Source organism: Bombina bombina, chromosome 1, assembly GCF_027579735.1.
Source record: "Bombina bombina isolate aBomBom1 chromosome 1, aBomBom1.pri, whole genome shotgun sequence".
Lineage (NCBI taxonomy): Eukaryota > Metazoa > Chordata > Amphibia > Anura > Bombinatoridae > Bombina > Bombina bombina.
The window spans coordinates 1,489,651,351-1,489,672,146 of NC_069499.1; the positions used below are offsets into that span (position 1 = coordinate 1,489,651,351).

The following is a 20,796-nucleotide window of genomic DNA, read 5'->3' on the forward strand; positions in this document are numbered from 1 at the left end:
TAATAATTTTTCACTTCTTTAGGTTTATAACACACTGTAATTGTTTTACTGGGATTATTGTCACTACAGATACATTGTTTTATTTAGTGTTCCTTTAATAGTGTGTTGCAACCAAAGGGTTAAATCAGTGGAATAGAATAGATAGTTATAACCTTATCCACCATTTACTTCTATTTTAACACAACTCAATACCAGCTGCACTTTGGTCTCAGGCAGTGATTCGGGTATTGCGATAAAATGGTTTCACAAGATGTGTGTTTATATGCTGTGTGAATGAGCCGGTGACTGGGCTGTCCCCTATAAAATCCCAGAGGAAGGACAGGTTGCTCTTATGTCAATAAATACAGAATCCAGGTTGCTAATATTACACAATTCTCTGTTATGGAAATATTTTATTTCACAAAAGTAGATAAATGCATTATTAGATCTCATAAACGTTTTCCGTGTCGGAGAGCTAGCAATTTATTACTCATCCAAGCACGATAAGTTAATATTAACAACCTGTGAATAGAACGGTAATAATGAATTTGTTTGAAAAGAAGTTATGTCCTTTTAAAGGGACAGTTCACTGTAAAATAGTTTTTCCCTAAATGTGTTCTTCATGACTTGCTATACCATCTGCAGCATATAAAATGTATGAGAAATTGCTAATTTATGCTTATTTTTTGCAAAAGAAATAGCTGGATTTGCTCTTTGAAACCACAGCCCATCAAAAATAGACTGTTTGCTGACAGATCAGATCTTGTTATCTTATCACTCAAATGCTTCCCTTTGTTATCTCTGTCTACGATACAAAGAAAGAACAATTGAAAATGAACATTTTAGACCTTTATCTCTTCCACCTCCCACAGTGAGTGTCATTTAGTCTGCTGGCTGTGTTTATATAGTTACTCAATAGCCTATAACTAGGTTATAGAAACTTTCAGTATAGGTAGAGATACTGCAGGCTAAATCAGCTATCTCAAATGCCAATATAAAGGCTAAGGAGCTATTTGTAAACCATTTAATGCACCCCAGCAGGTAAAATGGATCATTGGGAACAAATTAAAGGAGAGAAAGTTTTTGAGTAAACTGTCCCTTTAAAATAGACCCATATAAGTCCCAGTTTAAGTATATGTAAAAATATGGTGGAAATATAGGACTTTATATTATCACAAACATGTAGCTGATTTTTTTAACCCTTAAACTGCCAGCTATGGCAGTTGCTCTTTGCAATCCAACTTTTCACTGCTCTCTAGCAACAATAGGGTTAACCTTCAGGGGCGCGATCCGATATAGATCGTAGTTTGCGGCGCAAGCAAGGGAACCCCCGCCGCTCGTAGTTTCAGCTCGCAACTCGAGCTATCCAATATACCCTGCCGTCAGATGCTAAAGTACCATAAGTCGGATAAACCAGCGATGTCCAGAAATCTGCGTAAGTACAAATTTCTGGAGTCGCCAGTGACTTACGGCACTTTAGAAACTGCCGGCGCCTACAAAACCTGATTAAAGTATTAAATCTCCCGTACTGTCTAACACGCCTCCCAAACATAGCCCGACACGTCTAACCCTCTATCCGCTATCCCCCTCACTCTCCTAATAATAAAAAATGTATTAACCCCTAAACCGCCGCTCCCGGACCCCACCGCCACCTAATAAAGTTATTAACCCCTAAACCGCCGCTCCCGAACCCCGCCGCCACCTACATTAACTACCCCCTAATGTGAGCTCCTACCCTGCTGCCAGCTATATTAAACTACCCCCTAATGTGAGCTCCTACCCCGCTGCCAGCTACATTAACTACCCCCTAATGTGAGCTCCTACCCTGCTGCCAGCTATATTAAACTACCCCCTAATGTGAGCTCCTACCCTGCCGCCAGCTACATTAACTACCCCCTAATGTAAGCCCCTTACACCGCCGCCAGCTACATTAAACTACCCCCTAATGTAAGCCCGTTACACCGTCGCCAGCTACATTAAACTACCCCCCAATGTGAGCTCCTACCCCGCCGCCAGCTATATTAAAATTATTAACCCCTAATCTAATCCCCCTACCCTGCCGCCAGCTATATTAAAATTATTAACCCTTAATCTAATCCCCCTACACCGCCGCCAGCTATATTAAATTAATTAACCCCTAATTTAATCCCCCTATACCGCCGCCAGCTATATTAAATACATTAACCCCTAATCTAATCCCCCTAAAGTAATCACCTCTATTACCAGCCCTTAAAAGGGCCTTTTGCGTGACATTGCCCCAAAGTAACAGCTCTATTGCCTGCCCTTAAAAGGGCTTTTTGCAGGGCATGCCCCAAAGAAATCAGCTCTTTTACCAGCCCTTAAAAGGGCTTTTTGCGGGGCATTGTCACAAAGTAATCAGCTCTTTTGCATCTAATCTAAATCCCCCTACACCCGCCACCTATAATAAATGTATTACCCCCTAATCTAATCCCCCTACACCGCCGCCACCTATATTAAATAGATTAACCCCTAATCTAATCCCCCTACACCGCCGCCACCTATATTAAATAGATTAACCCCTAATCTAATCCCCCTACACCGTCGCCAGCTATATTAACTATATTAACCCTAATTATATTAGGGTTAATATAGTTAATATTGTTATTATATTATATAGTAACCCTATCTAACTGTAACATCCCTAACTAAATTCTTATTAAAATAAATCTAATTAATATTAATATTATTAATTAAAATATTCCTATTTAAATCTAAATACTTACCTATAAAATAAACCCTAAGATAGCTACAATGTAATTAATAATTACATTGTAGCTATTTTAGGGTTTATATTTATTTTACAGGTAACTTGGTATTTATTTTAACTAGGTACAATAGCTATTAAATAGTTAATAACTATTTAATAGCTACCTAGTTAAAATAATTACCAATTTTCCTGTAAAATAAATCCTAACCTAAGTTACAAATACACCTACACTATCAATAAATTAAATAAACTACAAATATCTAAACTAAAATACAATTAAATAAACTAAACTAAATTACAAAAAAAACAAACACTAAATTACAAAAAATAAAAAAAGATTACAAGAATTTTAAGCTAATTACACCTATTCTAAGCCCCCTAATAAAATAACAAAGCCCCCCAAAATAAAAAAATTTCCCTACCCTAATCTAAATTAAAAAAAGTTAACAGCTCTATTACCTTACCAGCCCTTAAAAGGGCTTTTTGCGGGGCATGCCCCAAAGAAATCAGCTCTTTTGCCTGTAAATAAAAACACAATACCACCCCCAACATTACAACCCACCACCCACATACCCCTACTCTAACCCAAACCCCCCTTAAATAAACCTAACACTACCCCTCTGAAGATCTCCCTACCTTGTCTTCACCCAGCCGGGCCGAACTCTTCATCCGATCCGGGCGATGTCTTCAATCAAGCGGCAGAGAAGTAGTCTTCCATCCGGGCGATGTCTTCATCCAAGCGGCAAAGAAGATGTCTTCCATCCGGGCGATGTCTTCAATCAAGCGGCAGAGCAGAAGTCTTCCATCCGGGCTATGTCTTCAATCAAGCGGCATCTTCAATCTTCTTTCTTCGCTTCTCCGGCGCGGAACATCCATCCGGCACAACGACTTCCCGACGAATGAGGTTCCTTTAAATGACGTCATCCAAGATGGTGTCCGTCGAATTCCGAATGGCTGATAGGATTCTATCAGCCAATCAGAATTAAGGTAGGAAAAATCTGATTGGCTGATTGAATCAGCCAATCGGATTGAACTTGAATCTGATTGGCTAATTCAATCAGCCAATCAGATTTTTCCTACCTTAATTCCGATTGGCTGATAGAATCCTATCAGCCAATCGGAATTCGACGGACGCCATCTTGGATGACGTCATTTAAAGGAACCTCATTCGTTGGGAAGTCGTCGTGCCGGATGGATGTTCCGCGTCGGAGGAGCGAAGAAAGAAGATTGAAGATGCCGCTTGATTGAAGACATAGCCCGGATGGAAGACTTCTGCTCTGCCGCTTGATTGAAGACATCACCCGGATGGAAGACTTCTTCTTTGCCGCTTGGATGAAGAAATCGCCCGGATGGAAGACTTCTTCTCTGCCGCTTGATTGAAGACATCGCCCAGATCGGATGAAGAGTTCGGCCCGGCTGGGTGAAGACAAGGTAGGGAGATCTTCAGGGGGGTAGTGTTAGGTTTATTTAAGGGGGGTTTGGGTTAGAGTAGGGGTATGTGGGTCGTGGGTTGTAATTTTGGGGGTGGTATTGTGTTTTTATTTACAGGCAAAAGAGCTGATTTCTTTGGGGCATGCCCCGCAAAAAGCCCTTTTAAGGGCTGGTAAGGTAATAGAGCTGTTAACTTTTTTAATTTAGATTAGGGTAGGGAAATTTTTTTATTTTGGGGGGCTTTGTTATTTTATTAGGGGGCTTAGAATAGGTGTAATTAGCTTAAAATTCTTGTAATCTTTTTTTATTTTTTGTAATTTAGTGTTTGTTTTTTGTAATTTAGTTTAGTTTATTTAATTGTATTTTAGTTTAGATATTTGTAGTTTATTTAATTTATTGATAGTGTAGGTGTATTTGTAACTTAGGTTAGGATTTATTTTACGGGAAAATTGGTAATTATTTTAACTAGGTAGCTATTAAATAGTTATTAACTATTTAATAGCTATTGTACCTAGTTAAAATAAATACCAAGTTACCTGTAAAATAAATATAAACCCTAAAATAGGTACAATGTAATTATTAATTACATTGTAGCTATCTTAGGGTTTATTTTATAGGTAAGTATTTAGATTTAAATAGGAATATTTTAATTAATAATATTAATATTAATTAGATTTATTTTAATAAGAATTTAGTTAGGGATGTTAGAGTTAGATAGGGTTATTATACTTAATATATATAATATAATAGCAATATTAACTATATTAACCCTAATATAATTAGGGTTAATATAGTTAATATATATAATATAATAACTATATTAACTATATTAACCCTAATATAATTAGGGTTAATATAGTTACTTTAGCTGGCGGTGGTGTAAGGGGATTAGATTAGGGGTTAATACATTTAATATAGGTGGCGGCGGTGTAGGGGGATTAGATTAGGGGTTAATCTATTTAATATAGGTGGCGGCGGTGTAGGGGGATTAGATTAGGGGGTAATACATTTATTATAGGTGGCGGCGGTGTGGGGGGATTTAGATTAGATGCAAAAGAGCTGATTACTTTGTGACAATGCCCCGCAAAAAGCACTTTTAAGGGCTGGTAAAAGAGCTGATTTCTTTGGGTCATGCCCCGCAAAAAGCCCTTTTAAGGGCTGGCAATAGAACTGTTACTTTGGGGCAATGTCACGCAAAAGGCCCTTTTAAGTGCTGGTAATAGAGGTGATTACTTTAGGGGGATTAGATTAGGGGTTAATGTATTTAATATAGTTGGCGTCGGTATAGGGGGATTAGATTAGGGGTTAATACATTTAATATAGCTGGCGGCGGGGTAGGGGGATTAGATTAGGGGTTAATACATTTAATATAGCTGGCGGCGGGGTAGGGGGATTAGATTAGGGGTTAATACATTTAATATAGCTGGCGGCGGGGTAGGGGGATTAGATTAGGGGTTAATAATTTTAATATAGCTGGCGGCGGGGTAGGAGCTTACATTAGGGGGTAGTTTAATATAGCTGGCAGTGGGGTAGGAGCTCACATTAGGGGGTATGTAATGTAGCTGGCGACGGTGTAGGGGGACCACATTAGGGGGTTATACTTTTAATGTAGGTGGCGGCGGGGTCCGGGAGCGGCGGTTTAGGGGTTAAATACTTTATTAGGGATTGATAGATAGACATTGCGCATGCATTAGTTGTTAGGTTTTATTTAGCAGTTTGCGGTTGACAGGTAGATAGACATTGCACATGCGTTAGGTGTTAGGTTTTATTTTGCAGCTAGTTTAGGGAGTTATGGGGCTCCAATACACAGCGTAAGGCTTACTACGGCTGCAATTTGTGGCGAGGTGAAAATGGAGTAAGATTTCTCCATGTTCGCCACGTAAGTCCTTATGCTGTATATTGGATACCAAACTGCTTGGGTTTGGTATACCTGTCTATGGCCCAAAAAACTACGGGCGAAGGCAGAAATATACGAGCGTAACTTCTAGGTTACGCCGTATATGTGATACCAAACCTGCGCAAAATCGGATCGGGCCCCAGATAAGAGCGATACATTGGTGCACTTTGTGTTTAATGCATTATCTTTGTCTGCTTCTTAGCCCTCTCTAAGTCTTATCTTTTGCGTTTCTGGCGAATGGTTAATGATCTACATATCAGACAATAGTTAAATACCTTGCTGAGATATCCATCTATGCTTATTTATTTGTTTTATTTATATTATGCTACAATTTGCTTGAGACTTAAATAATCCCATATGAAATTTGCAGGGACATGAAACCCAAATTTTTCTTTCATTATTCAGATAGACAATAAAATTTTAAAAAAGATTCCAAATTAACTTATATTATCAAATTTGCTTCATTCTCATGTTATGCTTTGTTGAAGAGATATCTAGATAGGTAGCGTGTACATGACAGGAAATAGTGCTGCCATCTAGTGCTCTTGCTAATGTATAACATTGTTGCAAAACTGCGGCCATATAGTGCTGCAGACACGTGCACACTCCTGAGCTTACATACCTGGTTTTCAACAAAGGATAATAAGAAAACGAAGACAATTTGATAACGGAGGTAAAATGGAAAGTTGTTTAAAATTGTATGTTGTATCTAAATGATGAAAGAACTTTTTTTGGGGGTTTCATGTCCCTTTAAGTGATAGGGGGAGATGAAGCAAAGAGTAAAAAAAAAGAAAAGAAACACCTTTAATATTCCATCTGTTTGGTGTGGGACAAATTAAACAAAAATCATGTATAAAGACACACAGTGGCACACAAAATCATGTATAAAGACACACAGTGACACACAAAATCATGTATAAAGACACACAGTGGCACACAAAATCATGTATAAAGACACACAGTGGCACACAAAATCATGTATAAAGACACACAGTGACACACAAAATCATGTATAAAGACACAGTGGCACACAAAATCATGTATAAAGACACACAGTGACACACAAAATCATGTATAAAGACACACAGTGGCACACAAAATCATATATAAAGACACACAGTGACACACAAAATCATGTATAAAGACACACAGTGATACACAAAATCATGTTTAAAGACACACAGTGGCACACAAAATCATGTATAAAGACACACAGTGATACACAAAATTATGTATAAAGACACACAGTGGCACACAAAATCATGTATAAAGACACACAGTGATACACAAAATCATGTATAAAGACACACAGTGGCACACAAAATCATGTATAAAGACACACAGTGGCACACAAAATCATGTATAATGACACACAGTGGCACACAAAATCATGTATAAAGACACACAGTGGCACACAAAATCATGTATAAAGACACACAGTGGCACACAAAATCATATATAAAGACACACAGTGACACACAAAATCATGTATAAAGACACAGTGGCACACAAAATCATGTATAAAGACACAGTGGCACACAAAATCATGTATAAAGACACACAGTGGCACACAAAATCATGTGTAAAGACACACAGTGGCACACAAAATCATATGTAAAGACACACAGTGACACACAAAATCATGTATAAAGACACACAGTGGCACACAAAATCATGTATAAAGACACAGTGGCACACAAAATCATGTATAAAGACACACAGTGGCACACAAAATCATGTATAAAGACACACAGTGGCACACAAAATCATGTATAAAGACACACAGTGGCACACAAAATCATGTATAAAGACACACAGTGGCACACAAAATCATGTATAAAGACACAGTGGCACACAAAATCGTGTATAAAGACACACAGTGGCACACAAAATCATGTATAAAGACACACAGTGGCACACAAAATCATGTATAAAGACACAGTGGCACACAAAATTATGTATAAAGACACACAGTGGCACACAAAATTATGTATAAAGACAGTGGCACACAAAATCATGTATAAAGACACACAGTGGCACACAAAATTATGTATAAAGACACAGTGGCAAACAAAATCATGTATAAAGACACACAGTGGCACACAAAATCATGTATAAAGACACAGTGGCACACAAAATCATGTATAAAGACACACAGTGGCACACAAAATCATGTATAAAGACACACAGTGGCACACAAAATCATGTATAAAGACACACAGTGGCACACAAAATCATATATAAAGACACACAGTGGCACACAAAATCATGTATAAAGACACAGTGGCACACAAAATCATGTATAAAGACACACAGTGACACACAAAATCATGTATAAAGACACACAGTGGCACACAAAATCATGTATAAAGACACACAGTGGCACACAAAATCATGTATAAAGACACACAGTGGCACACAAAATCATGTATAAAGACACACAGTGGCACACAAAATCATGTATAAAGACACAGTGGCACACAAAATCATGTATAAAGACACACAGTGGCACACAAAATCATGTATAAAGACACACAGTGGCACACAAAATCATGTATAAAGACACACAGTGACACACAAAATTATGTATAAAGACACACAGTGGCACACAAAATTATGTATAAAGACACACAGTGGCACACAAAATTATGTATAAAGACACACAGTGGCACACAAAATCAAACTCTTTAGTGAAAAAACAACTGGCGGAGCCATTCATAATAAATTTATATGCCTCAAAGTATCATAATATCAATAATCTCAGAATATTTAAGATAATAGTGATATACTCATCACCAATTTGTCACTATTCAGGACCCTTTTATCAAAATCCAACAAATTCATCTTATGAAAATGAATTAGTGGTAAATATATTCCACTTGTTTTTATCCAATAATAAACTCTCTGTACCAATGTGATCTGATTTTTGTCCCACAATCAATGCATTACACCTGAATTTTCAATCCAATATATTTTACATTTGTTTTTAACTTAATGGTTCTACCTATTATCCTGTTTGGAGCAAAAAATGTATATATTTTAATCTAAATTTCCCAGAGTTTAACTGCTATTGTCACTTACTGATCTGTTCTGAAACTGTAAAAAATGTTACCTTCATCAGATGTCATTCAGCAAACTTCATACATTACTAAATCCTTATACATAGGGGAGACTTAAAATGTATTCATCAGAAAGTTCAAAGTGCTTGCAAAGGGGAGGGAGTTCAAAATCCTGAATACCTCTCTGCAAGTTTAGATATTTAGGCCCTAATGTATAAATAAGCATACGTGATAAGATTTCACCTTTTATTTCTACAGAAGATATGTAAAAGAAATTATTTTCTTTTGAGGAATACAAATAAACAGATAAAATTCACTGAGATTATTCTCCCTCCACAAACATTTCTGCAATTTCTTCCATTCAGTTATATCTCTAAAAACAAAATTCTGCATTAAATTCTTACTCAGCTCTGAGTCTCTTGCATGTTGTAAATACTGTAATGATAATGGTGAACTTAGCAAAAAGATAGTCCAAAGTCTGCCAAAAGTGAGTTAAAATAACAACTTTATTAGTGCGAGTAGCCCAGGGTAAAAAAGTACAACCAAGAAGTGAGACCTGACGCGTTTCGGCTTAACATTTCTGTGATCATAGATCCTAAAGTAACGTGTTTTATACAGTATATAAAAGGTCCACAAGGAGCTAATTGGCTGCACAATTAAGAACATATATGACAATGGGGACACTAATCCTGCCTTAAAGGAAGAGGAAAGTCAAAACTAAATTTTCATGATATAGACAGAGCATGCAATGTTAAATAACTTTCCAATTTGCTCCTGTTTTCAAATCTGCTTTGTTCTCTTGCAATTCTTGGTTAAAAAGCATACCTAGGTAGGCTTAAGAGCTTATTGGTGACTACACATATATTCATCTTGTTATTGGCTTACCACATATATTTAGCTAGTTTCTTTCCAGTAGTACTTTTTTTTTTCTTTCAGCAAAGGATAACAAGAAAATGAAGTAAATTTGATAATAAAAGTAAATTAGAAATGTGTTTAAAATTGTATGTTCTATCTGAATCATGAAAGAAAACATTTGGGTTTACATGTCCTTTTAATTTGGGTTCTGTGAGAGCCAATCCAGTAGAAATATCCCTTAACCCACGCAGTTATACTATCTAATATTTTTCAGACCAGTGTTCAGACCCCCTGTTTGAAACTAGTTGAAATAGTTTCCTGTTCTAGGTTTGGAATTCTGCTAAATAAACTCCCTGAAAACATTATTAATGTTATTTTTCTAACTTGAATGGGACAAGCATAGGTATCAAACATATACATTTTTGTAAAATAATCATTTTAATCAAGGCAACTCTGACCATTAAAGAAATAAGTAGTGATCTCGACTTTAGCCATCTCATCCTCTATTTTATATATCATAGGAGGATAGTTTTATTTATACCAGTTATTCAGATTTACTGCTAATTTTACTCCAAGATAGGTAGATGAGCGTTCTGGTTTTCTAAATGAAAAGCATAACAATCCTTATCTTTACCTAGAGAACAAAATAACTAGATTTTTAAATAAGTTAATTTTACATCCGCAGAAGACACCAATCCATTTGAGATTTTTAATACAATAGAAACCGATTTCTCCGAAACAAACAGCAAGATGTAATTTGCATAACGAGAAACACACTCTGAATCACCTGTTAGTTTATACCAGGAACAGCTCTCTAAGTATATTATTGACTTAAGGTTACAGAGATATATCAAATGATAATGGGGACAACAGACAACCTTGTCTTGTTCCCTGTCCCAATGTAAACCCTGCAGAGTGATACACATTCCAGGACTTAAAAGTCCACAATTTTCAGACTTTAAATCAGAGAAAAGGGGCAAAAAGAAATAATATAACTATATTGCAAAGTTGTTTCTAAAAGTTTTTACTGTCCCTCAACATTTAAGCTATATTTAAAGGGACACTCAAGTCAAAATAATCAGATCTCTGCTTAATTTTCCAAAAGTGCCCCAATTGCAAAAATCTAGTGTGGATTTTGTAAATTAAATATTAGCATTTTTTTTTTTATTAAAAAACTGCACAAAACTATTTTTAGGAGTTAAATTGAGCGGGTGTGGGGTGTTAGAAAAAAAATGGCACTGAAAAGTGCCTTTACATTGCGGTCTATGGGGAACTGTGTGTTCTCTATAAATATATATGTATATGCTTATACACATATATATTTATGTGTTAATATGTGAATATACACATATAAACACATACATATATATTTTTATATTCATATACATATATATTTAAAATCTGCTGCCCATCGCTGCAAGACTTACCCCCTTCTTTGCGCTAGGAACACAGCCGTCTCTCACAGAATAAGAATGAGGCTCCCATTGGAGCCTATAAAAGCTCACTCTCTTGAGCGCAATACTTCCCTGCATTGCGAACGCAAGGTCTCGTTCGCATTGCGCCTAACTTGCAAATTTGCGCTGGTATTACTGAGTGGAGTGCAAATATTGCGCTCTCGAAAGCACAATTTTGCGCTCCACTCATAATCTAGCCCTTTTATAATCTGGTGGAGATGGCTTTCAAAGATAAATTAGAGGAAAAACAGACATTATTTATGCCTGTACATTGAATTTTTGTGTTACTATGCTTAATTAAAACTTAATGATACATTTGATTTTGAAATGAATGTCCCATTAATGTGAGTACTTACTCATTATGTTTTAACAGAGCAGTGAAATCACAGATGGGATTTATCTGGACACTGAAAGTGCATACAGTGATTCTGAGCTTTTCCCTGATGAAGACAACATGACATTGGCTCAGAGAAACGGACAACATGAGTCAGACCTGGATAGCGCCATTGAGAGCACCCAGAGCTCCGAGGCATCTGATGAATGCAGAAGTGATGATAAAGCAGTTGTACTTAGTGGCCTTTTTCTTCCAGGAGACCAGTGAGTATAAAATAACTCATAAAACACTTGCAGCTGTGACTTAACCTTACCTAAGAAGGGATGAAGTGGCCTCAGGACATACTGTGATGGCACTGTTCTTTAAACTGTGCATCAACTGATTGGAATTGTAGTTACCGTATGTGCCCACAAGGGGAGTGAATGCTCTCTTTAAAATGAGAAAAAGAAGGGCACAGTAGATTTGTCAAATCCAGAAAATGAATGCATACATTTTTATTAGAAATAAAAAAAATGCTGTGTTATTTTAGGATGTTACTTGTAGCAAGAAGCTGCATCATAATTGTTAAATTCCCCATTGATGTCTCAACTTTACATTGGACAATAATATGCCAAGGTTTATTTACTTTGGGGACAGAGATATATTTTTGATTTGTTGATTGAGTCTTGGCCAGGATGTTAAGATATCAGAGGGAGTTAGGGCTTGATGATATAAACTTCGCCTGCTCAAAGCCACTTTTTCAGGGCTGCCCCGGTGGAATGATCGTAAAATAGGGGCAGTCCCTGCGAGTGGCGAGATGGCTCCTATTAAAAGTATTGGAACTCGCTGGATAGGGACACTTTGCTCCTTAGAGCAAAGTTAGCAGGGAGCAGGGGGAGCACATTAAAAATTAAAATCCTGCAGCCAATATAACTCACATTATGCTGCTTTCTGCATAGAGCATCTTACATTCGCCTATATTTTCGTATATAAGTGTTTTTCTATTAGGGTTATAATTATTTTGAGTGTAAATTACATACAAATTTTACATTTTTGTTAAAAAAAAAACTATTTTTGGTGAAGAATTTTGTTACGATTTTTGATGCACCTTAACAATACAATTGTTCCCTGCTTATTTTTGTGTGATTGGTTCAAATATTTGTTTTGTATGATGTTTAAAATACGAATTTAATTGTATATTTTTCATATGAAAATGCAGTATACGCCCCTTAGCGAGACACCCTGTTTTCAGGGTAAAAAGTGGCTTTAGATCATTCCACCAGGGAAATAGAAGGACTGGCGAGCATTCTTTAATAATCTCGCCAGCCCAGAGAGCTTTTATTCATCGAGCCCTTAGTGTCTCCACATCTACGTGTCACTAGAAGGTGGGCTTAAGGGAGAAAATAATATGTATGATGTGCGTGATAAAAGACGTAGATGATCTGTAAGGTATAATAATCCTACATTATTTAGTATTAAACTTGTGTTAATAGCATACAATATGAAATTGCTTGTGTATAATCATGTGCTCACCATAAGTATTTTTTATTTAAATACCTCTCTACATTGTAATGTATTATTTCTAGAACAGAAGGCTTAAAGGGACAGTCTACACCAGAATTTTTATTGTTTTAAAAGATAGATAATCCCTTTATTACCCATTTCCCAGTTTTGCATAACTAACACATTTATAATAATATACTTTTAACCTCTGTGATTATCTTGTATCTAAGCCTCTGCAAACTGCCCCTTTTTTCAGTTCTTTTGACAGACTTGCAGTCTAGCCAATCAGTGCCTGCTCCCAGATAACTTCTCGTGCACAAGCACAGTGTTATCTATATGAAATACGTGAACTAACACCCTCTAGTGGTGAAAAACTGTTAAAATGCAATCTGAAAGAGGTGGGCTTCAAGGTCTAAGAAATTAGCATATGAACCTCCTAGGTTAAGCTTTCAACTAAGAATACCAAGAGAACAAAGCAAAATTGGTAATAAAAGTAAATTGGAAAATTGTTTAAAATTACATGCTCTATCTGAATCATGAAAGTTTATTTTGGCCTAGACTGTCCCTTTAATGTATTGTCTGGACTGTCCAGGGACAGAGCTTTGATAGTATGGGATCAGACAGCCCTGAGTACAAGGATTCAGCAGCCTTGGGGGTGTGGTTTCACATTTGGTTGTTCATGGGTGGGGCTTCATTGTTTCTGGGTGGAGTCTGTATGGTCTCAAGTTTGTTTTAACCCTTTGGCTGCTAAGCCATTTCCCACCTGTGTGCTAAGCTGGTTTTGAGCTTTTTGTTGCAGTTCACGTTTAAACACTTTTAGAAGTAAAATTCTTGTGAATAAACTATACAAACTATACATTGATTTTTTTCAGCAGATCCAGCAGATTGAAAATATAGCATTATTATATGTGTATGTATCATCTGTTTTAAAAAATAGCGCATCAAATGTGAAAAAAGTGTATTTTTTTACTCCGGACTCAATAAATAATAAATAGTATGCAATTTTATTTTTCTAAGCTCTATCATCAAAAACTGTGTGGATAAATAGATATTTTTAAAGGAATTATGTAGCTAAAAATATATATATATATTTATTGCAATAGATAAGCTTCTTTGCAGTAAAAATACAGACGTTTTGAAAGATGGAGAGAGCGGCGTAAAGAGGGTGTTTTACTCATCTTCTATGCACGCTAAAAGACTAATTTTATTTGGTGTTTTGTTTTTAAATAGCATTCCTCTACCATTTATTAATTTGTCTGAAAGCTGAGGATCTATCGGGAGCTCTATATTAATATAGTAATTTAGGCATCATATGGGTTTAAATAATAAAAGCTAGTTATACAAGGTTGGGTCACAAAACAAAAGTGGCTGAATATCACTGTTTTTTAGCAATTGAATATATACAAGAAATTTTCACTGTTCTCTTTCCTAGAAATCTTCTGAACCCATCAGCTGCTTCAGACTTCTCAACTCACTCCACAGCCTCTTTAATCAGCAATGAGGAGCAGTTTGAAGATTATGGAGAAGGAGATGATGCTGATTATACGCCCAGCAGCCCGTGTCCTGACGACGAGAGCAGAGCCAATGCCTTCTCTGATTTGGGGTCATCTGTCTCATCCAGGTAGATAATGTGATCATAACCTATAACCTATGTCTCTGTGTGGAATAACTGTAAGTTTAAAAAAAACCCTGAATATTTTACTATTGAGTGGTGAGATGTTGAAAATACATGAAAGTAATGTTCATTTGTTTGATTTCAATGATGTATTTTGTAATTGTATAACAGTTTTGTTGCAAATTGAATGTTCCTGTGCTGACTGAAGGAGTTGGCCTTGTCATCTACTCAGACGTTTGTCACCAAGCGATGAGCACACAGATACAGTTTCTTTTAATTTGAAAATCAATTTAAAAAGCTTTAACTTAACTTTTTATACAAAAATATATTGATCATTTTTAAGTTTTGCAATTTTCTATATATGTTTTCAGTACAGACCGAACAAAGAGAGAGCGAGAGCAAAATAACGCTTTTTAATATCCAAATAGAAATGCACTCGCAATGTGTGACCTTGAAGATATCTATTAGATTTGTGAGTTTAATATAGCTTTAAAGTTGTAGAAGCTGCTAACTCTATTCATCAGTATTAGATTGTTTTCTTGCACATTTCAAGGGTATGACTGTTTCCACTCCCCCTGTATCATGTGACAGTCATCAGCCAATCAGAAATGCATATATGTATAGTCTGGGAATTCTAGTACAAGCTCAGTAGGATATAATAAAAAGACTGCACATTTTGTTAATGGAAGTGGAATTGGAAATGTGTTTAAAATTGCATGCTCTATCTGAATCATAAAAGTTTAATTTTGACTTGATTGTCCCTTTAAGTAGATGAAAACATGAAAAAGCATATTTTTGCAATATTCATATTTAATAAAGGTTTTAACTGTACATATTTCACATTCTAATGTTATGCACATAGCAGAATATGTTCTAAGTATTTATAAATAGATATTCCTATATATATATTATATATCTTTACCTATATTATAGAAATATATATTTATGAATAAATATAACATATTCTATGTGAAGAACATTGGAATGTGAAATTTTTATTTTTTTAGGGTTAGTAGTTAGTTAAGCTACAAAAAGTAAGAATGACTTAAATCTTAACTGAAAACTAGCAGGATGTGCATGTTGCATACATAGGTAATGCAGACTAACTGGTTGATAGGGACGAATTTAATAGCACAATTCAGACAGCAAAAGTATATTTATCAATTAAGGAACATCATAAAAAAAACTATAAGATATTTTTAGATACATTCGTATATGAAGGATCAGTAGTTACACATATTAAAAATTTGTTTATGCAAATTTAAAGGGATATTAAACTCAAAATTCCATTCTTCATAAAAAGTTATGCATAATTAAACAACTTAGCGTTTATTTTTATTTTTTTAAATATCCAGTAAAACTTTGAGGAGTTCTCCTTGGCAATTAATTCAAAAGATTTTACGCAGGTATTCATTTCTTGTTAGTTTTAATAAAAAAATGCTGATGTTTCACTACTTGCTACGAGTATTAATCCTGCGTTTAGATGTGTTACTGTGCTTGAAACAGCTTCCCGTGGCTTGTGCGATGAATAATTTACTACCAAGGAAAGTAATGTTGCGTTAGTCCAGCACCCGCTTGATTTGTAACCAGCAGAATGCATCTACATTACTTTTCCATAAACATTAGGGATGAACGGAGACAAACCGGAGACAAATCCTCTATATTAATTCAACTATTTACTGCAGCTTAAAATTAACAGCATGTTACAGCGGAAGCTTGTTTTGCGTCCATATGGGGTCTATCGGAATCATAAAAGTTTTATTTTGGATCTTTTTTTTCTGCAGAAAATATTTCACTAGATGTAATTGCTGCTTTTTCACAGGTGTGATAGCAATACTTGTTCTTATGAACTGGGAAGTGTTAGAAAATGTGACTGTTTAAAAGCAAATTTTTTATAGTTTGTCTAATGTACTGGCAGGAGGCAGCATTTTCTTTGTTCTTTCTGAAGTTACCTTTGTCTGCATTCCTGACCCATTAAGTTAAAACAACAAGCTGCTCTCTGTGATGCTTTCTGAATATGTGCATCAGTCTGAGCTCTTATTTTAAAGGGATAGTGTACTGTAATATTGGTTTCCTCTTAATGTGTTTGCAATGACTTGTCAAAGCTGAGTATTAAATGTATGGTGAAATTGCTCCTTTAAGTTTATTTTGTGCATTAAAAGACTATTTTTGCTCATTTATACCATGGGCTGACCTTGCAGGGAAAGCAAACACCCTTACCTTATCTTCCTCTGTATACACAAACGCCCCCATTATCTTATCTTTTTTTTATACACAAAGACCAATACTTAGGGCTAAACCTCCAACAGGGAGTATAATTTATTCTACTGCTTCTTGCTTACAGAGCTTTTCTATAGTGAATACTAAAGTACTGAAATTATCAATACGAGTGGCAGTTTCAATAGAAAAAGCAATTATTTTAAATGATAAAATAAAGGTCAAGGAGCTATTTGAAAAAATGTAATACACTCCAGCAGGTATAATGGAACATCGGCAAGGAAAATTTTACAGTACACTGTCATTTAAGGTTCTTTCATGTGAGGATGGGTGGATGCATACAATATATGTCTCTGTACAGCCTGGACCATGAGATAATGTATTCTGAGAACACTTTAAAACTGTAACAATTTATAACGTAGAAAATCTATATATCTCTGTATATGACTGTCTACAAAGACATAGACACACACACACATAAAGACACAAACACTTACACACATATAGACACACATATAGACACAAACACATACACACACATACGCATATATAGATACACACACTCATATATATATACACACACACAAACACATACACATATAGACACACACATATAGACACACATATACACATATAGACACAAACACATACACACACATATGCATATATAGATACACACACTCATATATATACACACACACAAACGCATACACATATAGACACACACACATATAGACACACATACAAACATACACAAACACACACTTTTTACTTATTCCATTGTCTAATAATCTAGTGACTGCTGACCACAGTGATGGATGATGACAGATCAATTTGTTATTTTTAAACAGTGCAGGACAAACCCCCAGAAAAATGAGACACGCTTACAACAGTGAACTGCTGGATATGTACTGCTCACAGTGCTGCAAAAAAATCAACTTACTCAACGATTTGGAAGCCAGACTGAAAAACCTGAAGGCCAACAGGTAAAATGGTGATAGAAAAATCATTACTATTCAATACTTTGTGTTTCTGAAACAATGTGATGGCAAAAATAAGATACAGGTATACCCCGCTCATACAGCGGGTTAGGGACCGGAGCCCCGCTGTAAAGTGAAAACCGCCTTAAAGTCAAACAATGCAGTTTTAGCTTTCTTTTCACTTGCCAGTGTGTTTAAAAACTTGAAAACATGTTTGAACTAACAAATATTAGGGGTGCAATAGTGCTATGTTTAGTTTAACACTAGCACAGCACAATAAATACTGTACCTGTAAAATAGTGACAGTGACTGTAGTAACATTTGTCAGACTATATCACCTAGACACAGATTGCACTGTAATGCTGTAAACAGAGTGAACTGCGCATAACAAAATGGTGCCAGTCACTTTTCTCGCAATCTCACAATGATTACAGCACTGTTTCAAAATCTTTGGAGGTTGAACTTCAGCTCCACAAAGCGCTGTATTAGCGAATCGCTGTAAAGTGAAGCGCTGTAAAGTGAGGTATACCTGTATAAGAGAAATACCGTTTAAGGAATAGCATGTTAAACAAATAATTGATAGGCAATGGTATGTAACAAAAATAGGTGAAAGTAGGGTTCTTCTGACACCCTAAAACACTGCACTGAGGGTCCAGTAAACATATTGGGGCATATCTATCAAGCTCCGTATGAAGCTTGAAGCCCCGTATTTCTGGCGAGCCTTCAGGCCTTCAGGCTCGCCAGAAACACCAGTTATGAAGCAGCGGTCTAAAGACCGCTGCTCCATAACCTGTCTGCCTGCTCTGAGGAGGCGGACAGAGATTGCTGCAATTCAACCCGATCGAATACCATCGGGTTGATTGACATGCCCTGCAGGGGGCGGCGTTGCACCAGCAGTTCACAAGAGATGCTGGTGCAAGGCTGAATGCGGAGAGTGTATTGCTCTCTGCATTCAGCGATGTCTGTCGGACATGATCCGCAATGTCGGATCATGTCCAACAGGCCTTTTATAAATAGGCCCCATATCCTTAGACCTTAGTGTAATGTAGAAAAACAACAATTTTCAGAGTTAAATTACAGGAAAAGGAAACAAAATAAATAATTAAAGTAAATTACAAAGTTTTTTAACTACACATAATCAAACATTTTATATTACAATCTCGTACTGTTTAAAGGGAAACACCTGCTTAAAATGTTTTAAACAAACTTTTTCTGATTATGCAAAATAAACTGACTTCATGTTTGCAGTCTTCATCTTACTGCATTCTGTTTTTAAACGTTGATCTGCAGCATAGGATCTGCTATGTATGTTGCCATATTGTAACGTACGTTCCACAACAGTGGGTCACATGATGCACACGGCACCTGCTATTACTAAATCAGAGTGAGCCCTGCAGTGTCTGAGAAGAAAGGCTTCAGGCACTATTATGTTTATAGATCGCATGAGCAGGGAAAGAAGTATGAGGGGGGTGGAGAGGGAGGCACAGGAGGAAGAAAGAAAGCAAACTCCCGCTGCTTATAAGAGACATTTTCATTCATCGACATTACGTATGTTCTCCAGAGCATACATAGCAGATCCTATGCTGCAGAACAACGTTTAAATTGTAAAGCTTTTATCTACAACAGAATTCAGTAAGATGAAAAGACTGCATACAGAATTGTTAGTTTATTTTGCACAATTAGAAAAAGTTAGTTTAGAACATGTCAAGCAGTTGTGGTTCCCTTTAACGTCCATTTAATCTGCTACCCAAGTTCAACAATACTTTACTTATACCATCATCAGAGGAATAATGACAATGCTTTTTATTCTATACAGCCCGAACAGGAAAATAACAAGCACTGCATTTGGCAGGTAAGTGTCGCAAATATTTTTTTTATAAATAAATGTTTTGTAAATAGCTCATATTGTATAGAGTTGTATTGGGTATGTCCAGGTTACCCTGGTTCTTCACTACTTGGCTAACAAGTTCATTTCATGGGAACCATTTTTACACTGTGACTACAATAAGGCATGATTCATATATATGATTTTAAACAACTTTCCAATTTACTTCTATATTCTAATTTGTTTTGTTCTTTTGGTATCCTTGTTGAAAAGGATACCTAGCTAGGCTCAAAAAGCTGATGATTGGTGGCTGCTCATATATGCCTCATGTTATTGGCTCACCCACTGTGTTCAGCTAGCTCCCAGTAGTGCATTGCTGCTTCTTCACCAAAGGATACCAAGATAATGAAGCAAATTAGAAAATATAAGCACATTAGAAAGTTGTTTAAAAATGTATGCTCTATCTGAATCATGAAACAAAAATTGTAAGTTTTATGTCCCTTTAAATAAGTATTTTGGAGTTGTTTTTAAGGCTGGAAACATCAGAAACTGGATGTGAGTAGTGAAATAAATATCTGAGTCAAATGTGACCCCAAGGCATCAGGCATGCAGGGTTGAGATAATGATGTTATCAACAGTTATAGAAAGATGGAGGGTAAAGATTTTGGAAGAAGGGACCAAAGACATAGCTTTGTGGTACCCCAACAGAAATTGATAAAGGGGCAAATTATGCATCAGAGAAAGCTACATTAAAGGTATGGTTAGACAGGTAGGAAGAAAACCAAGAGTGGGCTGTGTCTCAAATGCAGAAGGATTGGAGGGTTTGGAGCAAGAGAGGGTGGTCAACAGTATCAAAGGCTGCAGACTAATCGAGAAAGATTAATAGAGAGAAGTCGATTTTCAATTTTGCTTTCTCTGTGTCTGAGTGTTGGGGGCAAAA

General features: G+C 36.2%; 1 protein-coding gene across 1 annotated transcript in view; it reads left to right on the forward strand.

Moving 5' to 3' along the window:
* Nucleotides 1-20,796, forward strand: part of RAB11FIP4 (RAB11 family interacting protein 4) — a 115,038-nt gene that overhangs the window by 38,338 nt on the left and 55,904 nt on the right. Inside the window, exons 2-5 of the mRNA XM_053707367.1 lie at nucleotides 11,777-12,000; nucleotides 14,652-14,840; nucleotides 17,903-18,037; nucleotides 19,848-19,883. Of these exons, the coding sequence (XP_053563342.1) occupies nucleotides 11,777-12,000; nucleotides 14,652-14,840; nucleotides 17,903-18,037; nucleotides 19,848-19,883 (584 nt within the window). The remainder of the gene's footprint in view (nucleotides 1-11,776; nucleotides 12,001-14,651; nucleotides 14,841-17,902; nucleotides 18,038-19,847; nucleotides 19,884-20,796) is intronic.